The sequence below is a fragment of the Propithecus coquereli genome, unplaced genomic scaffold (genome assembly GCF_000956105.1).
Source record: "Propithecus coquereli isolate 6110/MARCELLA unplaced genomic scaffold, Pcoq_1.0 Scaffold944, whole genome shotgun sequence".
NCBI classification, from domain to species: Eukaryota; Metazoa; Chordata; class Mammalia; order Primates; family Indriidae; genus Propithecus; species Propithecus coquereli.
Genome location: NW_012155774.1, coordinates 335,527 through 352,933, shown reverse-complemented (window position 1 = coordinate 352,933; position 17,407 = coordinate 335,527). Strand labels below are relative to the sequence as shown.

At 56.7% G+C, this 17,407-nt stretch overlaps 1 protein-coding gene across 1 annotated transcript in view; it reads left to right on the top strand.

Annotated features, from left to right (window-relative positions):
- The window catches only part of IGFN1 (immunoglobulin-like and fibronectin type III domain containing 1), a 39,976-nt gene extending 26,102 nt beyond the window's left edge, over positions 1-13,874 (top strand). Inside the window, exons 24-30 of the mRNA XM_012664956.1 lie at positions 1,131-1,326; positions 2,053-2,352; positions 3,119-3,445; positions 8,028-8,225; positions 10,128-10,250; positions 10,365-10,530; positions 13,736-13,874. Coding sequence (XP_012520410.1) covers positions 1,131-1,326; positions 2,053-2,352; positions 3,119-3,445; positions 8,028-8,225; positions 10,128-10,250; positions 10,365-10,530; positions 13,736-13,874 — 1,449 coding nt within the window. The remainder of the gene's footprint in view (positions 1-1,130; positions 1,327-2,052; positions 2,353-3,118; positions 3,446-8,027; positions 8,226-10,127; positions 10,251-10,364; positions 10,531-13,735) is intronic.
- The last annotated feature ends 3,533 nt before the right edge of the window (positions 13,875-17,407 follow it).

Sequence of the window (17,407 nt, the reverse complement as noted above, 5' to 3'; positions counted from 1 at the left end):
TATAGCATGGTGGTTACAAGTACAAACCGCTTGGGTCCAAATTCCGACATCATCATTCACTAGCTGTTTGACTTTGGACAAATATCTTAACCATTCTGTGTTTCAACTTCTTCATCTGTCAAGTGGGATAATAGTAACCTATATCAAAGCGTTGTTCTGAGGATTCAAGTAGTTAATATACTGAAAGCACATTAACAGGGCTGGCATATAGCAAGCACTCAGTATGTCATTATTATTACATAATGATTACGTATAATAATAATAATTATCATCATCGTTATTATTTAAAACCATCATCATCATCTGTGTAGGAAGCTCATAGGTGTCAGAGCCAGATTCAAACCCAGATCTGTCTTACTCTAAATCACTTGTTCTTAACTATTAGACCTTAAGAGCAACACCGATAACGATGGCAAAGTATTTCACACACTGAGAGTTTGCCATGTCCTAGGCCTGTTCTCTGTGCTTCCCATGTGGGATTAGCTCCCTAAATCCTCAGAACAGTGCCATGAGCTAAGTCACTGCTCATGCCCATTTGACTCTGATGCCCAGTGTGCCCAGTACCAAGGGCCCTATGGGGGGTTGGCGGCATGGTCACCATGCAGCTGGGCTGACCTCCCCTCCCTGCTCAGGGTCGCCACAGTTCAAGGCTAGGCCACCACGATCTCCTTCCTGGACTATGCAGGGATTCCCACGTCCTCCCCGACTTGGTCTCGGGCACTGCCCTCCCTGGGAGTCCCTTCTCGCTCCCCTCCAGCACCCCCATGTCAATCCAGAGCTAACTGTGTTTCCTGCTCAAACTCTACAACAGCAGCTCATGGCTTTCAGAGTAAAATCCGGATGTCTGCATGGTGTGACATGGAGGGCACTTCACATTTTTGCTTTACCTCCCTGTCCAGCCTTCCTTCCTGTTCCACCACCCCCTGCGACACCCCCCTGCCAACCGCACCCTTCATCACCACCGCTCTACCAGCCTGCTCCCCAACACGCACCTTCCACCCGTGTGTTACATCCCCGACCCTCCTGCTCCTAGAAGGCTCTTCTCGCCACGTCTGCCTTAGGCCCAGCTTAAATGCCATCACGTCCACAGAACTTCCCCTTCTCGTCCTTTCCTTCCTCTCGTTTCCCAGGCTGCCCCCATGCCTAAGGTGACCTGGCTGAAGGATGGCTTGCCCTTGCCCAAAAGAAGCGTGACCACCACCAAGGACGGCCTTACACAGCTTCTGATTCCTGTGGCCAGCCTCTCGGACAGCGGCCTCTACACCGTGGTGCTGAGGGGCCTTCAGGGGAAGGAGGTTGCCCGCAGTTTCCGCATCAGGGTGGCAGGTGAGGCGGGCCTGGCTCTGGGCCCCAGACGCTGGCTCGGCCACTCATGAGGCACGGAGGTTTCCATCTGGTGTGGTCACAGGTCTCAGCCGTCTTATAAGGGCTGGGTACGCAAGGTGACCACACTGCCCCCTTCCTGTATGCTTGAAGGCAGGAAGGAGGAAAGGCCAAGGAAGATTCCCTGAGGGGCTTTCGTTGTTCTTCTGTCTCGAGAACTTAGGGACAGTCATGCCACATCCCCTCCTGGAACCTCAGTTATTCTTCTGGTTGAGTCAGTGGGTGAAGGCGGTCACCACGGTGACATCACTCGAAAGACCCGGTGGGCAGGACCGTCTGTGGCCCTTGCAGGAGATAAAGGCTGTCCTTGTGCACTGCAGCCCCCCCAGCCCCTGCCCTGGAGGAGTTCCCGGATATAGGAAATGACGAATAGGCTAACAGTGGGGTTCTGTAGCTAGGCTTCCTGAAAGCCCCTACCTCTGTCCAAAAAAGCACTGTGTCATTTTACTTAAAAACTACAGTGAGCTAAAATCATTCTTTTGGGGGAGATTTTCCACCCTCTAGAGATAACTGTAGACTCCCAGCCAAGCTCTCTCTGGCTGCAGCTACCTGCGTGGCAAGACTGCATTCCCCAGGACCCCCGGAAGACTTGGGGACCCCCGGGAGGACCACGCAGCAGTCCCACTGGGTCCCCTCCAACGCGGGCTCTCTCTGCCCCCTCTCTTGAAGCGTGTCCGCAGCCGCCTGGGCCCATCCACCTGCAGGAGAACGTGCCTGGGACGGTGACGGCCGAGTGGGAGCCCTCTCCGGACGAGGCCCGGGGCATCCCGCTGCACTACGCGGTGCAGACGCGCTCCTCGGCGGACGGCTCCTGGCGCGAGGCGGCGGACCGCGTCCACACCAACCGCTTCACCCTCCTGGGCGTCCTCCCCGGCCATGAGTACCGCTTCCGGGTGGTGGCCAAGAATGAGCTGGGGGCCAGCAGACCCTCGGACCCCAGCCAGCCCTGGAGCATCCCCCGGCAGCGCGGTGAGCGGTCCTGGAGGGAGGAGCGGCCAGGGTGGGGGCTGTGCTCTGCGCCGCAGCCCAGAGGTGGCGGAGCGCGGGGTGGGGGCTGGGGACCGCGCTGGCAGAGATGTCCCAAATGAGGACCCAGCAGCCCTGAGCTGCTGCTCTTTCCACCGCCTGCGCTGATGTCCTCTGCGTCCCTCACTCGGGTGGTCCCGCTCCGTGGGAAGAACGAGCCAGACGCGGGTGTTTGGGAGTCTGGGATGCCTTTGGGTGCATTTGCAAAGGCAGTGACAGGCAACAAGGCAAACGGAGGTTAATGTTTCTCTGAAAACAAAGTGTGTCTTGCAGGCAAATAGATGTGGATCTTAAAAGCAGTCACTAGAAAAATCAGGTTATAAAATCAAATAGATGATTTCATTTTTATAAAATATAAACATGTCTGGAAGGTTCTACACCAAAATGTGAGCTGTGCTTATTTTATAGTGAGATTATGATTGGTTTTTATTCTTTCTTCTTTTGATTTTCCATATATTCTAATTTGTCCACAAGTGAATGTGTGTTATAATAGCTTGTAGTAAAAAAAAAAAAAAAAATCCAAAAAATTTTAGGAAAAGGATAAAAAAATGAGTCAAGCCTCGGGGTTCGCATTTGCAGGTAAGAGGTGGCAGGAAGGCCCGGGAAATGCCTACAGAGCAGCACCGTGAGCCTTCTGCCCAGACGTGGGCCTCAGCCAGGACTTGCTCGGTTCTGACCCTGCTCCCTCCGCACCTTGCTTCCCCCGCAGACAGGTTCACCGTGAAGGCCCCCAGCTACCGGGAGCCCGACCTGAGCCAGAAGCCCCGGTTCCTGGTAGGGCTGCGGACCCACCTGCTGCCCCAGGGCTGCGAGTGCTGCATGAGTTGCGCCGTGCAGGGCTCGCCCCGGCCCCGCGTCACCTGGTTCAAGAACGACCAGAGCCTGGAAGGGAATCCTGCAGTGTACAGCACCGACTTGCTGGGCGTGTGTTCCCTCGTCATCCCCAGCGTCGCCCTCGAGGACAGCGGCGAGTACAAGGCTGTGGCGGAGAACACGCTGGGCCAGGCTGTCAGCACCGCCACCCTCATTGTCGTAGGTAATGCTGCCTGTCCTGGCGGCGGGCCAAGCTGGCGGGGCACGGGAAGGAGAGCACGAGGAGCAGCCACCTGTCTGCCTTCAGGGAGCCCTCACAGGGGCCTGTCCCCACCCTAGAGTGACCCAGCGGGAGGTCAGGAGAACAGGATGCTCGCCCGCCCTTTCACCTGCCCATCACGCTCCCTCCTGGGGGCTTGGTTTGCCCATTTGCAAAAGGAAGTATTTGGACGAGACAAGCGACTCTTGATCTAAGGGGCTGTGCATACTGCCCTCCACTCCCCCGAAGCGCCCCCGGAGGCCTTGAACACCTTTCAGAGTGAGAGATTAAGAGGCTTCTGCCATGTTGCTCTTTCATAAATGTGCCCAGACACGGACATTAAGTGCCTGAAAAAAACCCACGCTGATTCTGTCATTACTAGTCCCCTTAAAGCAAATAATAGGTATTAATAAGAAAACATTTTCCTCCCAATAGTACTTAAAACATTTTGCATAGCAAAAAAAAAATGTAATCCCTCAGTATTTTTAGTTATTCAGAATTGACCCTTATGTAAAAATGGCCCTTCAGCACCGGACCGGAACATCTCTTCTCTCTGTAGCATCTATGCCAAGGCATTTGGGAAGCCACTCTCAAAGTGCCCCAGCTTGTACATGCACACAGTTCTGGAAAGATGCTGGTATTTGGGGGTGGTTATGGTTGCCCAAGAGGCCAGGGAAGGATTTTGGCCAAACTCAGAGAGTGCATGATGGCTCTGGATTTGAACCACCACCCCTGGCCGCAGAGCCTAGAGACCTAACCCCACAGTGTATTGCAAATCTTCACCACTGAACAGGTGTCGGGGGTGGGCAGCTGCCCATCTGGACCAGCTGGAATATCCTGTGTCTTGCAGAACCCAGCTCCTAGCCCTGCCTCGCCCTGGGATGGCCCTGGATCCCTGAAGCTTCACTCCTGAAACCCACGCTGGCCCCAGGAGCCAGGCCCCAAGGATGGAGGCCATGCCCAGAGCCCTAGGAAGACAGGCGTGAGGAGGCTGCCTGGGAAGTTTGGCCAGGCGGACACGGAGTCCTTGGGGAAGAAAACTGGCGGGGTGGGGGGCATTAAGTCTCCCAGCCCCAAGCTAAGTCACTGAGCAGAATGACAGTGAGACTTGGGGACCCTCACCTGTGGGCTTCTTTCTTCTCCACTTCAGAAGATCTAGAGAACACCTGTCTACAGGGTGGGGCCAGCTCCTCGTTTTCCTAGGCTGGGCCCCTTGGAGGGAGGGTGGGAACAGTAGAGCCAGCTGTGACTACAGGGAGGGAAGAGGAAAGGAGGTCAGAGGACCTGGGTGAGGACTAGAGCATCCAGGGCATGTGTGTGTGTGTGTGGCGGGGAGTGCTTTCTGTACTTTTCTTCATTAAAGCATTAGGCTAATAACAGGAAAATCATTTGCAAATTAATTTGGGGTTGGTGTGTTGGAGGAAAGATTCCCAAAGCAACGCCGTTATACCAGGCTGCAGTTGGGAGGATGGGAGCATTCTGGTTCGAGGGAAGAGTGGGCTCAGAACTGGGCTCTTCTCCTGCAGCCCAGGCCTGCACAGTTGACTGCAAGGGCGGGAAAGCCGAGGAAGGTTGGGGGGCGGTCTGTGTGGGGGAGAGGCCTCCCTCCCAGCCGGTGTCTCCTGCACTCCCGTCTCCCAGAAATCCCGTGAGCGGCCAGTCTGGAGGCCTCCTTGGGTGTCACACATGCGGGGACCACAGGGCTGGGACTGCCTAGGACTGCCCTATACCTGTCACTCTCGGGGGCCAGAAGGGGTCTGGGTCAGGGAGAGCCCTGCTCCAGGATCTGCCCTGTGGGCCCCTCCAGAAGGGAATGAGGGAGACCATCAAGTGCATGAGAATGTGACTCTCGCCACGGCCCCACTGCCCCCATCGCAGGTGGGATGGGGTGCTCCCTTCCCCGGAAGGACCTCTGTGTGACCCACCACTGCCTCCACAGCTCTTGTCCTCCCTCATCCTCAAAGCAGGGCCCCTGAACGTCTCAGACTCCCAGGCAATATTCCAGAGTTTCCGGCCTGCCCCCCACCCCCCCCCAGGACATCAGCCCTGAGACCAAGCGGGTCACCGGATGAGCCAGAACAGTGTGCTCTTCGCTCCCTCTGCTCAGCCCCCGGCTTCTGCTGCCCACGGCTCCCCTTGCACCCAGTGGCAGGCCAGGCCTGGGAAGGAAGGGGCGCGGGTCACAGGAGGAGGGCTGAGGACGGAAGTCAAACACGCCTTTCTGAGGAATGGGAATGTGTGTCTGCGGGAGAGCTTTCTGGATGGGAGAGATAATTGCCCACCCCAAATAGACCACGGGTGCCCCCCAGAGGCAGCGGCATGGACAGCTGACCGTTGTCTATTTTGGCTATGATGCATCCTACCCCGATCAAGGAAACCCACAGAGCCCTTTTCCTTGAGATTTCTCTTATCTCTACTTCGAGATAGGGAAGGATTTCTTGAACAAGATGCCAAAAGCAAAGCCATAAAGGAAAGTATTATCAATTTGACTATATTAAAATTAGGCACATGTTTTCGTCAAAAGAAAATGAAGCATGGGAAAGGATAAGCCACAGGTTAGGAGAAATATTTGCCATGAAAATGTCTATCAAAGAATTATTGTCTATCATTAATGTCCATAAAGAACCCTCCAAATCAATTAGAAAAACATCTCAAGAGAAAAACTGGCAAAAGATAAACAGACATTTCAAACAAGAGGTAATATAAATATTGGCTCATATATATGAAAAGATGTTCAACTTCATTTGTAACTCTAAAAGTGCACATTTAAACTGCAATCATATAACATTTCACCTCTATCGGATTGGCAAAACTGAATAATCTGTCACAAGTGTTTGTGAGACTGCGAAGCCATGGGGTGTGAACTGGGAAACAATCAACAATTACCTGATCAAGCAGCCATGGGAATTATACCCTATGACCCAGCGATTCCACACCTAGGTGTATACGCTAGACAATAAATAAACCTTTGCACATGTGCCCAGTGTAAAAGAATGTTCATAGCAGCATTGTGGCTATTACAGTGTCTGCAAACAGGAAACAACCCAATATCAATCAACAGTAGAACGGGTAAAAAATGAAATATAAAGGTTTGAAAAGGACCGAAGAACTGCTTCATTCAGCAACATGGACATGTTGCAAAAACAATTTGATTGAAAGAAACAAACTACATAAACTACACACAGTACAAATCCAATATATAAAGGTCAAAACTAAGCATAACCAAAACTTTGTTGTTTAAGGATGCATACATACACGGCACACGATTAAAAAAAAAAAAAGCAAAAGGAGTCTGGGCGCAGTGGCTCTCATGCCTGTAATCCCAGCACTTTGGGAGGCCAAGGCAGGAGGATCACTTGAGGCCAGGAGTTTGAGACCAGCCTGGGCAACATAGTGAGTCTTGGTCTTTACAAAAAAAATTTTTTTTAAAAAATAGTGAAAGTGGTGGTGCCCACCTGTAGTCCTGGCGACTGGGTGGCGGAGGTGGGAGAATCACAGTAAGTGTGATTGTGCCACTGCGCTCGAGCCTGGGTGAATGAGAGAGATCCTGTCTCTTGGGTGAAAAAAAAAAAGCAAAGGATTCAATAAAGTAGGTATCAGCGTAGCAGTTACTCCTGGGGGGAAGGAAGAGAATAAGATTGGGGAGGGACCAAGAGGGAGGACTTTAAGGAATCGGTAATGGTCTATTTCTTAATTTGGGTAGTGGTAACGTGGAGTTAATTTTATTATCATTCTTTAAACCAAAATAAAAATAAAAGTACCTAACACATTCTTGTATGTATATTTAACAATAAAATAAGTAAAAGGAATAAACTATTGCACAAAATATTTGAATCTCTCTCTCCCCCGTCCCCTCCCTCCTACCTTGCTTTTCTCACCTCTCCTGACTCACCTTAACTGATTTTCATATCTAATATACAGCAGTTGAAAGAGTGCTGTTCAATGCATTAATTTAGGTTACAAACCTAAATTTATTAGGTTTAAATGCAGATTTATTCAACTGAGTTGCATGTTTTCTGCTCCTAATTTTCAGGTGTGAGATGTTTCACATGTCTAATTTTTAAACTGTATTACATTGCCTTTTACTCGTACATAATTCCTGAGGTGCAATGACCCTGCACAGGAAAAAAGCTTTTACAGCTGCACTGAATTATGAAAAATAATACAGAATCGTTGGAGACTGTCTACTGTGGTGAGAGAGTGAAGGCGCAATGATGACTCTATTCTCATCTGACCTACCTGGAGCTCTCTCTGAGGTTGGCACCTGCCCTCCCAGCCCAGGTGCGTCCGCCTCACGCCCCGTCCACCGCACTCACCTGGCGGCAAGCCCAGCTTTCCCTCCCTTTCCTCTCATTGGCCGAGGGAGCACGTCAGCAGCCAACCAGAAGCCCGTTGCTCTGACGACCTTCGCCCCGCCTTCCGGGGCTTCGCAGCTGCAGCGCATCTCGCGGAGGCGGCGTGCGCGAGCGGGGTCTCACTATGGGCTCCTGGAGCTCAGTAGCGCCGCCCTTGGCGGGGGATCGCAGCCTGACCTTGTGCCGGGCAGGTAAAGCGAGGCACTGCCGGGCGAGGCGGGAAACGGCAGCCGCGGACTCCTCGCCACGGGCCCGCACCAGAGCCCTGAGCTGTGGCCGCGGGGACCGGCTGCTCCTGGCGGTCCTGTCGCTGCTGGCGGTGGGCAGCGTGGGGCTGCAGGGCTGGCTGCTTGCCACGCAGCTGGAGGCGCTGCGGACTCGGGTCCACGGTGCAAAGGCTGCAGGAAGGTCTGGCGGAGCTCACAGAGCGGTGGGTAGAGGGAGCGGCCGAGGTTCCTGCAGCAGGTGGTGGGGACGCTCTGCCCCGCGAGGGGCCCTGAGCATGCAGGAGTCGCTGGGGCCTGCCTCTCCCCCACCCGCCCTGCCTCTCTCCCAGCCCCTCTCCCAGCCCTCCAATCTGCCGGCCCAGCCCGCCCCCTGGGAGGGCGTGGTGACGCCGTCAGTTAGGCTTCTGCAGTTAAAACTTCACCCCAGCTGAGTGCGGGAGAAGGATTAGCAATGATTTTCTTATTCCAAGAAGTGGGGCAGGGGAGGTTTGTCTTCAAAGGTTGTGACCCAGGTCTCCTAGCTATTACGTTGCCCTATTACCCCTGGAGTTTGGCTGTAGAGGCGGTAACTGCTCTCTGCCCCCGTCACTGCGGGCTGCCCCTTTGCTCTGGCCCCTGGTGGGTGGGACCCTGGCGCCTCCGCTGAGGAAGGGCCGCTGCACACGCAGGCGTTGTTGTGTGAGCTGCAACACCCCATGTTTCATCATGTCTTATTATATCCCCTCTCAGAGTTGAACGTGCAGGGTTGGGGATGGAAGATGGTGATCAGAAGGGTCTCAGGCTGGGCGGGGCGCGGCAGCTGCACAGAGCCCCCACGGAGAAAGGCCTCTCACTCTGCTGTTGCCATCTTGAAATTCTTAATTTTAACAAAAAAAGCCCTCACATTTCCATTTTGCACTGGAACTGCAGATCTTGTAGCCAGTCCTGGGTGAGAGTAGGGACACCACTGAGCAGCCTCTATGAGGTCAGGGGGTGTGGGCGTAGGAGAGGGGGTAAAAGCAAGGGCGGGGCCAAGTGCCTCATTACTGTGGAAACACGAGCAGGTGGTGACCGATTGTCACATCAGGCTGTGCACAGAGGTTCCTAAGTTTTTGGAGCGTCTACTGCATGCCACGTGCAGCAGCAGACCCTGGGGGGACAGTAACAGGCCCCCTGTCTTTGCAGGCTTACCAGATTTTACCAAACTATTCCGTACTCCAAGTGAGGGCTGAGTGCCGTGGGTCTCCTATGACACAGGGACCCAAGCTGGTCTGGGCTGAGGCCTGGGGGGCAGAGACTCCAGGCAGAGAGGCGAGGGGAGTGCACTCCCAGGTGGAAGGGCCCACGCAGAGCCAGGGCCGGGGAAAGCACCTTCGGACCGCCAGAAAGAAGCCCGAGGGGGGGGGGTGGCGCCCACGGTCCCTAGGGAGCGAGAGAAGGGCTTTGCTGGCTACGTTCGAAGGGGAAGCCAAGGGCTTTAAGGGAGTTGGCGGAGGTGCTTCCTGGAAAGAGGAGAGCTGGGACGAGAATGAGCTATCACTGAGCATTGACCTACAGTTTTTGAAGGGCCCGTCTCCACCACCTCCCATCAGAACTCCGGGGCATCAGCGTCTTTCTGTGGAAGCTGAGGAGCAACCCAGCCAAGCCCAGCCCTTCCTGGCCCTCCAGCCCGCGCCCAGGCTCCAGCTCGGGCACTCGTGGGATTGCCTGGTCTGACTCCTTTGGGTGGAGAAGGCCCCGGGCCTCGCGGAGTCCTACAGCGAGTGAGTGGCAGACCTGGGCTTAAAACAAAACTCACAATTTACTGCTCTTTCCACTCTCCCCCTGTAGGGCTGCTCTCGTCCTGGGATTGAGTCTGTGGACTCCACAAGTCCCCCTCTCACCCCCGACCCGCCCAGCAGGGAAGCTCTAGGTGTCCAGGATGTGTGGTTCATCATTTACTAGCGGTGTAGTCTTGGGCGAGTTATTTAGCATCCCTGAGCCCAGTTCCTCATCCATAAAATGAAGATAACAGTAGAACCCCCCAGCCAGCGCCGTGGTGGGGATTCACTGTCACTCCAAATCATGCCGCTGCTGTTATTCTAGATCTCCTCCCGCACCCCCAGGAGGCCAGTGTGGCCCGGCTCTCCAGCACCACGGAGGAGCGGCTGTGGGCACAGCAGCTGGAGCAGGCGGAAGGTGGCTGGAGCGGGGGCCCCTCCCCGCCACGTAAGGGGCAGGAGCCCCAGGAGAGCATGGCGGGGTCCGGTGGGGGGGGGGGTGGACAGAACAGGCCTGGGCCCCTCCTCTAAGTCCCAGGTGTCAGCCCATCTGTCGTCCCAGACATGACCACCAGGGGACACCGCAGGCTTTACAGTGGGGCTAGAGAAGCCCTGGATGCCCGAGGTGGCCCACGGGGAGAGAGTGGGCACTTCGTGACATCTGGGGACAGCCTGGGGGCAGAGGAGCAGAGAGGGATGGAAAGTGGGGCTGGAGCAGGGGTGGAGCGGTGGGCACCAGCAGGTTCTCCTTCTCCCCTACCCTCCCCCTCGGTCTGTCTGCACGTGGCCCCAGGAGCCTGTACCTGGCCCCAGGTGAGGGGTGTCTCCTGCCCCAGCCCCTCCCCCTCCCCTGCCTCCATGGTCCTCAGCCTGGGCAGACTCCACCCTAGGCCGGCTGCAGGTAAAGACTCAGGCTATGGGGACCATGAAGCTTCAGAGCGGTGGTCAGTGGGGCGGCCGGGGGTCCTGGACGGTGTGTGTGAGGGAGGGGCTGCACGGGCCTCGGTGGGACCAGCCTGGAGCCATCTTCCCTCTCCTGCTGCTCCCAGGCCCCTTTGGCCTCCTTACCTGTCCTCGGCAGCGTCTCTTTTTGCCCCCTTTCCTGCCAGCTGCAGGGCGGGACACCAGACCTCCTCCTCCTCCTCTCCCTGCTGGACACAGCGCAAAGCCCAGGCTGCATAGCAGGCCCTCCCCACGTCTTCCCTGCGTCACTGCTGGGTTTCCCTGAGGGTCAACGAGATGTGCTAGGGGCTCGGCCAGAACAGAGCTGCCTCAGGTCCTGGGCTCGGATGGCCTGAGCAGGACGCAGAGTGTCCTGACAGGGATGGGGGTGGCTGTGGACAGGGCTGGAGACAGGGAACCGAGGCCAGGCCTAACTGGGGGCCTCGGGCTGGAGCTGGGCTCCTGGGCAAGGCCTCCTCTCTGGAGATGGAGCTGGGCCCTTCCCTCCACCCTTGCCCACCCCAGCCGCGGGCCAGCCGGGCAGGAGGAGAGGCACCTCAGGGGTGTGTCCCCGGCTGCTGAGAGCGATGTCACACTCCTAGGACGTGGTGTCCTGGTGAGGCACCCACGATGTGGGGCATGGGCTCGACAAGGGTGGGCCCCCGAGGGAAGGGGGCAGGGGCTCTTCTTGCTGCAGGAGCGGCCTGGCCGGCACCTGGGAGGCTTCCTCCCAGCCCAGAGAGATCGTCTCACCCCCATGGCTGCTACCTGCAATCTCCACCTTCCCCTTGGGGGACAGGCTGCCCAGCAGAGCCCCAGACCCCACTGCAAGCCCTGCCGGCCTGCACCCCACCCACGACCGTGCTCTGTGTGGACATCCCCCTCGCCCGGGACACTGAGCCCTGTCCCTCAGTCCCCCTCACCTCCTCCCAACCCCACAAATAGTTCACACGCCCGGGGCCTGTCCCCTTACACATAGCTCATGGCCCGGCTGCGGAGGACACACATCCTAAGGCAGGAGCCCACCCTGCCTCGGGCCACGTACATGCTCGGGGGGGCCCATGGGATGGTGGCTGAGGAGCAGTTCCCATGTCCATGGGGTGGTGGACCTCAGAGCCTCCGCCTGGCACTGAGTACCCGCCACCACACTGCTGACCTGTCCCTTCTCTGATGTCAGCCCCCGCCGGCACAGCCCACCTGCAGCCCAGCGCGGGAATGACCGTGTGTGTTAGCTGGGGCAGTGGGCCCTGGGCGGTGTCAGGCGGAGCGACGTTGGCAGGCTGCATGGGGGCAGGGCTGCTGAGTGGGGGTGGCCAGCGCCGCCAGCACTGAGAGCCCTGGGGGCCAGCCCAGCCCCTCCCTGTTTCTTGGCTTGCTGCTCCCTGACGCTGGGGAGGGGAGAGGCCCCCAGGTCTGCTGAGCTGACCGTTTTCAGACTCCTTCCTGAGCATTGTGTGTGTGTTTTTTTTAATTACTTTTTTTTTTTTTTTAATGATTAGGGGGTTGGTCCATGTGGCTCATCCTGGCAGCACTACGGGCACTGACAACTCCCCGAGCAGCCTCTGGAGCTGGGGGACGGCCTTGGTCACCCTGCTCCTCCCGTGGTGGGTTTCACCGTGGAGGCGAACAGTTCCAGCCTTTGTCCTGGAGCTGGGGCAGGCTGGGCTCGGGAATGTGGCCAGGATAGCTCAGAATGGGGCAGATGGCGGGGGGGGGGGGCCAGTCGTGCCACATCATGGCGGTTACAAGAGGTTAGGGAGAGCAAGGATGGGTTTGGCCCAGGGAGGACAAGGTGGGGGAGCTTTCACCTGATAGATAGGTGTGGCCTGGTTATTGTGGGGGCCGTGGCCAGCGGCGCTGTCCAAAGCCAGGAGCCTCCTGTTGCAGAGCCTGGAGGGGCTGCCCCTTCCCCACCAGGAGGCCAGGCCCACTGGACCCCTGGGAAAGTGCACTGGGTACACGGGAGGCTCACTTCGGGACTTCCTCCACCCCCAGACAGCCCAGGTGAGAGCCCCTGTTGCCCTGGCAACAGCACCCCCCCCACCTGCGTCAGGGGAGCTGTCTGCGCTTGCATCCGGCTTCCCAAGCGATGAGACAGCTCCCAGCCTGCCGCCCCAAGCCGCTGGCGGCTCACGCCCTGTTCCCTGGGGTGGCTGCGGCTCCCCAGAGCCCCTCTCTGTGAGTGGGCTGTGACTGTCCCCAGCTTCCCCAGCTAGCAGTGGACCTGGCCCCTGGCCCTCGGGGGAGACCCATCCATGGGCTGTAGGGAGAGGAGGCTGCAGGCAGACAGGTCCTCCTCCTGTAACGTGGACAAACTCTCCCAGCCTCACACCCAGACCCTGCGGGCGGGGCCGAGGACGAGAAAGGAGGGGGGAGTTAGCCGCACCTGGTGGGGCCGGTCTTGGTGTGTCCTCCAGCCTAGAGCGAGGCCTGCGCAGAGGGCGGTGCTGGCGGAACGTGCACACACAGATGGGCGTGTCTGGCCCTGGCCTCAGACAGACAGTCCTTCCGGCACTCCCAGGGCCTCCTGCGGGGACAGGACCCACGCCCTCTCTGCGTGGTGTCCTGTGTTCTCAGGCCATTGTGGAGCAGGCATGTACCTACCTGGGGCCCCAGTTCAAAATTTTCCTCCTTCCCAGTCTGACTCCCTCAGGTGATTTTTTTCTTTTTAGCCATTGAGGTACATTTTACATGCAGTAAAATGCACAGACCTTCAGTATACTTTTTGATGAGCTTTGATAATGTATAAAAATCAAGATACAGCACATTCGCATCACCCCTGAAAGTCCCTTCCTGTGAATAGTAACCTGCAGGCAGGGCCTGTGTCATGGTCACCTTTGTGTCCTGCCGGCACCTGGCGCCAGGTGCCCGTGTATACGGAAAGCCTTTGTTGACTGACCGCCGTCCCTGTACACAGGGGCCCTCACACTGCCTATTAGGGGGGTCTCTGGGTGCCTGGGCTGGTGTCCAAAGTTGTCTGTGGGCTCATAGGGTCCAGGCTGAGTCCACCGCCTGTGGTGTGGTGCTCTCTGCCCTGGAGCTGCACCTGTGCTCCCTGAGCCCCCAGAATCCACAGAGTGGGAACCCGGAGCCGAATGCGCCGCCCGTGCCCTGGGGTGTCGACAGCTGAGGCTGGAGTCCAAACACTGCCCAGGAAAGCTTGGGGCTGCGGCTCCCTGGGGATAGCAGCCACCGGCCCCAGGGCTGCAGTGAGCCCACATCGAGCTCTGGCTTCACTGCTGGGCTGCGCACTCTGGGCCCTCTGTGATCTCGGGCAAGGCCTCTGCCTCTCCAGTCTATACAATGAGGTTAGAAAGAAGTGACCTCAAACTTTGGGGCACCAAAAATTTCGAACAACGACATTTGGAACCCTACTACATAAAGCAGATAAAAGGGAAGCCACTCAGAATTAGGCATGAGGAACCCAGAACCCCACCCACCAAGAACAACCCTCGCCCTCTGACCCTAACAGCTACAGATGGCCCAGCGAGATCCTTGGGTTCCAGATCAGGCACGTGGACGTTCTGGGCGATGGGCCTTGCTCCAGAGAGGTGCGTGGATCCCGGCTGGGCGTCCTCAAACCCGCCCTTGCTGTGAGTGGAGATGCCATGGTGGGTAGGCTGTGTCTTGCAGGGTGATCCAGCAGAAAGGGGGGAGACGTGACCAACTATTGACTGAGCACTCACTATGTGCCGTAAGTCTTTATATCCGTGACCTCATTTAGTTCTCACGACCATCCACAAAGCAGGTGTTGCTGCCCCGTTTCACAGACGAGGAAGTGCGCTCGGAGAGCGGAGAGGGACCTGCCTAGGGTTACACAACTGGCTTGTGGTAGAAACCCCGCTCCCTCCAGGAATGTCGGGCCGCGATGAGGAGTCCGGGGGGTGGGCGAATCCTGGTCTAGATGGGCGTCCCTGTTGCGTTGGGAGATTTACATCATCTGACAGTCACCCCGCAAGCATGCCAGGCATGGAGTGGAGAGTCTGTGTCATGGCAGGAAGGGGTAGTCACTGCCCAGCCGCTGTTGTGCTTTCCCATCCTCAGGACAGCAGAAGGGGGGACTTGGCTTCTTACAGGGGTTCTGTGACCAGCTTCCCTGGCTGGGCCCAGGGGTGGCCAGTGGAGAAGGGATGGACCCCGGGCCCTGGCGAAGGACGCGGTGTTGGGTGGGCTGAAGACACCGGGGGTGGCAGGTGGGAAGCAGAGGACTGGGTTCCTGAGCCAGTTGCTCTTTGGGCAAGAAACAGTGGGGAGGAGGGGAGGAGGGGAGGAGGGGAGGAGGTCTCCGGGCCTCGCTGGGGTCTCCAGGTCTCGGGCTCTTCCCAGCCTGGCGTGAAGCCTCGTGAGCACCAAGAAAGGCTGCTCCACTGTGCACCAGAAGCTCTGTGAGGGCAGGGGCTGTCTGGTCCCCTTGCCACTTCTCCTGGGGCCTGTCACCAGGTTGCCATTGTAAATATGTGTTGAACAAAGTTGTGAGGAGGAGATTTGGGGCTAGATTCCGAGTCCCCAAGTCCCCCAGGGCCAGAGATCGAGTGGGGCCTTTTCTCTGTCCCTCCTCTTTCCTTCCTTTCCCTTCCCTTCTCCCAGGTAGGGCACCTGCTAGAGCAGAGTTGGCTGGAACGGGACCCCGCCTGGGCTTGCTGCCCCTGGAAGCGGGGCGAGTAGGGCCAGAGGAGCTGGGCGGAAGGGCTGCTGGGCTGCCCCACAGCCGGCGTCCGGATCCGAATAGCACAGGAGCGGGAAGGAAATTCTTAATCATGACAATAAGGAAAGGGGACAGCAGGAAGGGGTGCCATCCCATGACAGATATATGGGGTAGATAGCATTGTCTGCGTTGTATGTCTGAGGAAACCGAGGCTCTGGGAGGTTAACTCAGCCTGGGTCACAGGACCAGTGAGTGGCAGAGCCAGGGTTCAAATAAAATTTATGGACTTAAGAGCCTGTACCTTCGCCTCTGGCTTGTCCCATGAGGTGGCTTCAGAGTCTTGGGGGAGGGAGTGGAGTCTGGGAATTCCATCCCCGGGGAGGGAAGGAGTGAGCTGTGAAGGTCAAAGCGATGATGGGGCAGGACTGGTGCTCTGGGTCCCTCTGCATACCTGGGCCAGCAGTCATCCCGGCCGTCTCGCCGTGGGAAGGGCTGAGTGGCTTCACCAAGGTTGCCAGTGGTAGGTCATGGGGCCAGGACTCCTGTGCTGTGACAGTTCTGCTATCCAGCCACGATCAGTTTCAACTGGAACATCGAAGCTCAGATCCAAGCAAAGCAACTGGCTTAAAACAGAACTCTTGGGTTGTGGGTCCCAAGGCCCTGGGCTCTGGGGAAGATGAAGCAGACTGAGACCATTTTATTGCCACTTGCTGTGTAATTAATGACTTAATGACCTTTTGGGAGGCAAAAGGAGCAGGAGAGCCATCTATGATCTCTGAGAGCGTGACCCCAGCTGAGTGCCGAGTCTCCGTGCCCCGCAGGCTGGGGTGGGTCGTCACGGCCATGACCTCTGCCTGCTGCTGTGGCTGCTGTCTTCCCGGCTCCCTCCTCTCTCGGGCATAGGGGTGTCACGGAGGACCTGCCGCCTACTCCAGGCACTGCTCACTGCTGCGGGGAGCTGGCCTCAGTGCCCGGGACCCTGTCAGCCGTGACATGCGTGTCATGGCAGGCGCCACGTCCGATGGCTGTCATCAGCCACTGCTCCCTTCCCTGCCCTGTCTCGCTGCCATTATGGGCTGGTTCTGAAGGCAGTCCTTGTTTCCATGCAGCTACACGATCCCAGCTGGAAGCCTTTGTGTGGGACCTTCCTTGCTCAGGCTGGGATGCCTGCCCGGGAGGCCCGCTCTGAGCACTCCCAGTCGGCCTCCTGCTGCGCCTAGGTTCCTGGTCTCCCCGCAAGTGCCTGTGCTTTGTGCTTCTGTCCAGCATGTTCTTCCCTTGCTTCTCTCCGTGGCCTCAGTTTCCTCATAAAATGGAGTATATACTACTTACTCCATAGACATAGGAAGGTTAGGTAGGGTAACTCATGAAATAAATGCCTGGCCAAACCCTTCTTCAAGGCCCAGCTCCACCCCTGCAAGAAGGCTTCTCCTTCACCCGGCCACCCCTGCTGGCAGAGGGCGTCCGCCGGCCTGGTGGAAGGAAACCACGGCATTCGCCACACTGCAGCCCGCAGGGCCCACCCTTCTGCGCTAGGACTGATTCTGACTACCCTTACTTTAACTTTCCCCGTAGTATTTCCAAGTAATGATTTTGACGACTTCTGTCAAAATGGTACCTGCTTATTATAACATAAAAATTTAAGCAGCACAAAAATCTGCAATGAAGGAAGTCATAAATTGCCCCAAATCCCGCCACCTAGAAAAAAAACCACCATCAATATTTGCTGAACATCAGTCCTGACATATCTCAAAATATAAATACAGATAGAATGGTTGGTAGATAAATAATAGATATGCAACTTTGTAAGAATGGGATCATGTGTTACATACTTTTAAAGTCTGAAAATATTAAGTGCATTTGTGCTTATATATAATAGAAAAAAATGGAAAATGAAGCTGAAGGCATTACTCAATCTTGGATAAATGTTTCTTAAGCACAAGAGACATTCGTACCTGTAAAATCCCTCTATGGGTGAGAAAAATTACTCTTCAGAATTGTTTCAAGAGGCTGTAGTC